At 41.3% G+C, this 6,019-nt stretch overlaps 1 protein-coding gene across 1 annotated transcript; it reads left to right on the forward strand.

Moving 5' to 3' along the window:
• The first annotated feature begins 814 nt into the window (after positions 1 to 814).
• Positions 815 to 5,098, forward strand: pdyn (prodynorphin). Its single transcript, XM_072514771.1, has 3 exons — positions 815 to 986; positions 2,161 to 2,289; positions 4,111 to 5,098. The coding sequence occupies exons 2-3, from the start codon at positions 2,170 to 2,172 to the stop codon at positions 4,768 to 4,770; spliced, it is 780 nt and encodes a 259-aa protein (XP_072370872.1). The 5' UTR covers positions 815 to 986; positions 2,161 to 2,169; the 3' UTR covers positions 4,771 to 5,098.
• The last annotated feature ends 921 nt before the right edge of the window (positions 5,099 to 6,019 follow it).

Here is a 6,019-nt window from a genome sequence, read left to right on the forward strand (position 1 = left end):
TGTAAATGTATATATATATGGGGAGAGAAACTCGATTTCAACAGGCTTTTGATACGACCTTTTTAGTTACCTATGTGTTTGTCGGCAATGTGTTAACCATTAGTTTAATCCAGAAAGATTCGTTTATTTTCCTTGTCTACGTATACTTAAATACAGGATAGAAAGTTTCCAGGCAGCCATCTAGTTGGATGACATTATTGAAGTCACAATGTATATTTTATTGCTAACAGTTAAGCGCATTACAGTATTGTTTTCCTGTCTGATTGTCTACTTGGAATAGACAGAAACAAGTTAGGAAACAATTTCAATTGCAATCCGTTAATCGATTAATTCCCAATCAAAATTAAAACCCCTTATAGTTCCGGTTGGAGAATCGTTGCCCGAGAAATTGCAGCCGCCCATATCCAGTCCAGAATAGAGATGCTGAGCGGTTTTACACTTTTGTCCAATTTATAATCATAGTGGTGAAGCAGATGAAGGCGTGCCGCCACTCTTACCAGTGAAGCCCAGAATGCGCGGTCCCAGCATTAAAAAAAAAGTGCAGCCTAAAATAAGAAAATGTCAACAGTCCAAGTAGCATAAGCCAAATGTAATTAAGGTTTAATTTAACGCTGGTTATTTTTAAAACCCGAATTCCTCTTGTCTTTGTAACATTGCGCGGGAGTAGGACGGATATGCTGTAAAATATGTTGGTCGCATTTGAGGGAATTGCTGGTCCATAATTAATCCTATCAGTGTAGCCATTGGCTCGAAAAATACGTGCATTCAACGTCGCAAATGTCACCAGAACGCCGGCGGTAAATAAATAGCGAGCCCTGGAGGATGCAGGTTGGAAAACCCTCTGGATCTCATCAGCACTACTTCACAAAGCTGGAGAAGTCTGTGTGGACAGGAGCCATTTATACAGCGCATTTCACAAAGGAAGTCAGTATCAGAAACCTACAACGATCCTGACTTGTTTCTTTTTGTTCTCAGGGAATATCCAGGTAACTTGGAAAACATGTACTCGGCAATGATTTATGTTTGTAGGGGTCCTTGTACCTTTGAACGGAAAGATGCAGGTGAAAAGGCTATCCACTAAAAACTGTCGTGAAAACTTCGCTCTTTTGACCGCGAACTTTTCTCGATGGTTGACCATTTAATTTTCATTTCCACCTTGTGTGATATATTTCAGCCACGCGCCAAATGCATTAGACTGTTCTGAGTCTCTAAACAGCATCTGAGCTTATTCTCAAAGACGTGGACCGATCCACAGGATAGTAGAGTGGAACCTTGTAGGCAATCTGCTTTAGTTGACAACCGTTGGCTTAGAGTCACATTTGCCTGCAACTCGGTGAGGCAGAGATCTCTCTCAAGAAAATTCATATCGAGCATTCCTTGGACATCACCCTCTGATGTGACTGTAATTATTGAGAGAACTTCCACCAGCTTCCATAATCCACATTTGAATTCTGTGCTATGCTTCCCCTTTCAAATGTATTTTTGCTGCTTAATTTTTATTTTAGCGTTGGTTTGATCTGTAAAATGGTATTAACACCAAAGTTTTTCTTGTGCAAAGGTATTGGACAGTATTTTTTTGAACAGTTGATGTGTTCTCTATCTACCTCCTGTGTGTTGAAATGAATGCAAGTGTGTTACTGAAGGTGCAAATATGGTAACGATGTAGTGTGCCACACAGTACAGATGTTTGTATTTCAATACCTATCTCGGCGAATGGGTTTGTTTCGGTCATTCTGCATGTCTGATAAATAGCCACTTACTAAATGCGGTGATAATATAGTAACGTTTTGAAGGTATGCTACACAAGTTCTTAACCTGTGTTAGGGTCTGTTTCTAATCCCATTGTTAAAAGCCATCCAAGTCATTGAGACTAAAGCAGAAATCAGAATGATGGCAGTTGAAAATAAAAGTGGAAAACGTTGCAAAATTCTTCAGGACCTAAACAAGAGTGCGGCGCGCCTTCAGGGAGATTCTGAAGGCATGTCTCTATTTGTGATCTTGAGTATGTTCCCATTCAGGATTTGTTGCATTTTTCCACATTCAGTAACCCTCGCCCCCACACTTACCTAAAAGTTCAGATTTGAAAGCTCCCATGTTTTACTTTTCCTACTGTTGAATCGAAAGCAACATTCTCGAGAATATTCCACTTTTATGTTTCAGAAGCGAGTGATGAAGTGGAGTGTGTTTGTCCTGGTCTTGTTCGTAAGTTCACTTCACAGGGTCCGTGCGGACTGTGCCAATTGGTGTTCTACCTGTAACTCAGTCCTGGACAGCTCCATCAAACCACTGGTAAGATCACTACACACCCGCTAACACTGCTCCGAAATCAATGGTTTCAGACATCGGGTTGTGCTCATTTAAACTGACAAAAGCTAAAAAGTAGACCAACAATATATGGCTTTACCGCAATGTGAACAATAGTTATCAACGTAAATCATGCGGAAACAGGGTGGTGTCTCATTATACCCCCAGGTCCTGCACATCAACCGTTCTTGAGTGGCGACAGCACTACAAGACACAATTAACTATCAGCCGTACATTTATCCGAAATTAACTTGCTCGATAGATTTGATCAATTAAAATAAATCCGTTTTAATCTGTACTACGGTCTGTCCAACAAACGTGAAGCTTTCTATCTGCATTCAGGCCGATCAGCATATTCGGAATGGTCGTGGAAACGATGCACGTCAATCCCAATCCTCAAAGGACAGAATACACAGCATTTCGACATTCACAAGAACATGTATTCATTCATAACGTGACAAGGACGTGAAAATCTATGCTTAATTCCAGGTCAGAATAATTCAGCGCAGACACCGTAGAATTCGACCCAGTCCCATGGACCAGGCAACCACTCATTGGAAGCGATGGAATTGTAGGGCATCCACAACAATAGCGGTCTAATGTACAGCACCTATTACATTGCTCGCTGCTGGAGTCAGAATAGAAAATAAAAAGTAGTTCAGAACCATTTATCCAGAGGACGGGGTTGGATAATTAAATGTCCAATATGGTGACACCATGTGGGATGATTCCTGCCTGTGCAACGAAGTACAATCTGATGCTCTCCCGATTTGTAAATAGTCCCTATAGTCTGGTTGCGGGTGTGTGCAACTAAACTCCTCGCACCCAAGCGTGCAACCAAGGGCTGCCCTTCGAATTCAATGTGCACGCATCCTCATGGTGTCCCTGTCGCTGTTTAGTCTTTGAAAATATCCTTCACTTGTAAAGCAACGTTTTTTTGTACAAATAGAAAAAGAAACGTGAGCTGTTACCACAAAATGCTAAATACTGCAGATGGTGCAAGGCCAAAATCCAAATTGAAACTGTTAGAAACACCTAGGGGGCCGGTCAGTATCAAGGGAGAGACAATTATGACATTATTTTTTTCAGGACCAGAGAGATAGTTCAGGAGTCATTTTCACCTTGTACTCACTCTTGAATATACAACCCCTAAATTTCTCACGTGCTTTTCAGTACAAGACTTATTTGAAAATGTCCCGAGGTTTACACTGTGATTTCAGTGCCAAGGTTATTGTTGAAGACTACAACAATCCAGTCTTGTGGAGCAGACGGTAATGTCTAGATTTATTTATCTTTGCCTACCGTTCCACGTATCAGCTGTGGTGATGCTGCCAGGTCAAATAGGTGCCCTTGTTGAGAGGCAATAGTCGAGGGTGGTACAATTTTGTCTTTTAAAAAGCATTTAGACAGTTAAATGGGAAAGATGGATATAGATGGATATGGGCCAAATGTGGGTAATTGGGATTAGCTTCGTGGTAAAAACTGGGCGGCATGGACAATGGATATGGGCTGAAGGGCCTGTTTTCATGCTGTAAACCTCTATGACTCTTTACATGGACCACACCATGTCTTAAATGGCTTAAATCACGGGGTAGCCTTGTTGCGCAATTACCAAAAAAAATCTTCATGGTGCAAATTATACTCTTTTTTTTTTTTGGTCCTAATAAAGTCAGTGTCCTTTTAGAAATAATTTAGGTGCATGAAGGACATTGTATTTTTTTAGGAAATACCAATAATTGAGTTATTTCTGTTAAATAGAAGTTAATTTAACATTAAAACCATTGCCTTCTGACTGCTACCTTTCAGACCTGCACTTTGGAGTGTGAAGGGGTGGTGTTATCTACCAATGAGTGGGAATCATGTGACAAGGCGCTTCACTCCTACAAGCTTGACCTTTTTGGCATTGTGGATGAAGCTCTTGCTGACCCCGGCACAGATGAAAAGGAAGACCAGAGTGCAGAAGCACTTCTTGGAAAGCAACACGATAGCTTTGTTAAACGGTATGGGGCATTCCTGAAGAAGATTGACAAAAGCAGAATTAATGCCAAGCAATTAGCCCAACAAAATGGTTATAAGGGACAAAACCTTAAGCATGGAGGATTTGTGCAAAAGTTTGGTGAAAGGGGTGCCACGGAATTGACGGAGGATTCACGGGAACTAACAGCTGCAATGGAAAATCTGCTGGAAAAAAATAACGATATCGCCAGTACCCAAGAGCTAAAGCGCTATGGAGGGTTCATGAAAGGCTTTGGCTACAAGAGAAGTGCAGAGCTGGATGATGAAGAAAATCAAGATATGGAACTGCAAAAGAGATATGGAGGTTTCATGAGAAGAATTGGTAGGCCAAGATATAAATGGGATAACCAAAAAAGATATGGCGGTTTCCTGCGGCGCCATTTCCGGGTTTCGGTCAGGTCAGATGATGGTGATGCAAATGATTACTCTGAGGAGGGTTCAGATTTATAGGAGAGTCAAAGTGATATAAACCTAGATGCGAGAAAGCGCACAGCCAAGATAGATGCAGTGTTGAAACTATAAATGTATTGTTTTGAATGCACAAATATTTTTGCTATTAAGTTTATAATAGGCTGTTTAAAACAGCAGTTAAGTCAATTGATTCTGTACTCTGTTGTCATAATTTATGTGAATCCAATAAAACATGTTCTCTGGACTGTGAATAGCAAATTGTTTTTGTTTACCTCCTGTGATAGTACCATAATGTTACGAGTTAATTTTTCATGCTTAGTTTAACACAATAAAGTAAGCAATTTATGTGGCTAATATGCAAAGGAAATCTGGCATGTTTTAGTTTCTTCCGTGTATTATTTAAGATGGATATAAAATGTTATTGTTATGATATGCGGACACACATATAATGATATACAGACAAGCAGCTAATGGACACAGAGAACAGAACATGACCAATAAGCAGGCAGGACACGGGTGGGATCTGACTATAAAGGACACGAGGCACTCACACTCCGCCTCTTTCCACTGATGAACATCTAGAGAGTCAGTCAAGGGTGTTGTTACAATCTCACACCGCCACCACGTGGCTAAGAGCTAGTCTGGTTCAGTCAGAGTAACCACACTTAAGTTAGCAGAGAGTCGAACTCACAGAGAACTGTGCTAACTGTGCTATTAGTTCAATAAACCTGATTGAACTAACTTCAGGGTCTGGAGTATCTTTCTGATCTAAGCTGCATCCAGTTGCAGCCAGTGTTAGACCAGTGTAACTAACACAACATGATACCAGGAGACTACTAATTTAAGGTGGTTTACCTCAGTCCGTTCCGTGACGACCAGCAAATGTATCCCGGCACCATGGAGAAGATTCAGGCTCCTCACCAGCTCAGGACCTCCGGCAATCTCAGTGCCAACTGGCAGATATTCAAGCAAAGGTTTCTGCTGTACATCGAAGCTTCAGATCTCGAGGGTGCGTCTGATGCAAGAAAGATCGCGCTTCTCCTCTCGATAGCGGGTGATCAAGCCATTGAACTCTTCAACTCGTTTAACTTCACCACAGGCCAGGACAAGACAAAGTTTCAGACCATCCTTGGCAAGTTCGATAGTCACTGTGAAGTGGACACCAATGAAATCTTCGAGCACTACATATTGAGACAACGTCTTCAAGGTAAAGATGAATCTTTCAATGCCTTCTTAACTAGCCTCCACCTGCTAGCGCTGTCCTGCAACTTTGGTGATATTGCTGACT

This window comes from Scyliorhinus torazame, chromosome 8, assembly GCF_047496885.1.
Source record: "Scyliorhinus torazame isolate Kashiwa2021f chromosome 8, sScyTor2.1, whole genome shotgun sequence".
Lineage (NCBI taxonomy): Eukaryota > Metazoa > Chordata > Chondrichthyes > Carcharhiniformes > Scyliorhinidae > Scyliorhinus > Scyliorhinus torazame.

Bases quoted from the DNA above. Each gene is read 5' to 3' on its own strand.
- pdyn (XM_072514771.1), top strand. From the start codon at position 2,170: ATGAAGTGGAGTGTGTTTGTCCTGGTCTTGTTCGTAAGTTCACTTCAC. The intron at 2,290-4,110 runs GTAAGATCACTA...GCTACCTTTCAG, and splicing joins ACAGCTCCATCAAACCACTG to ACCTGCACTTTGGAGTGTGA.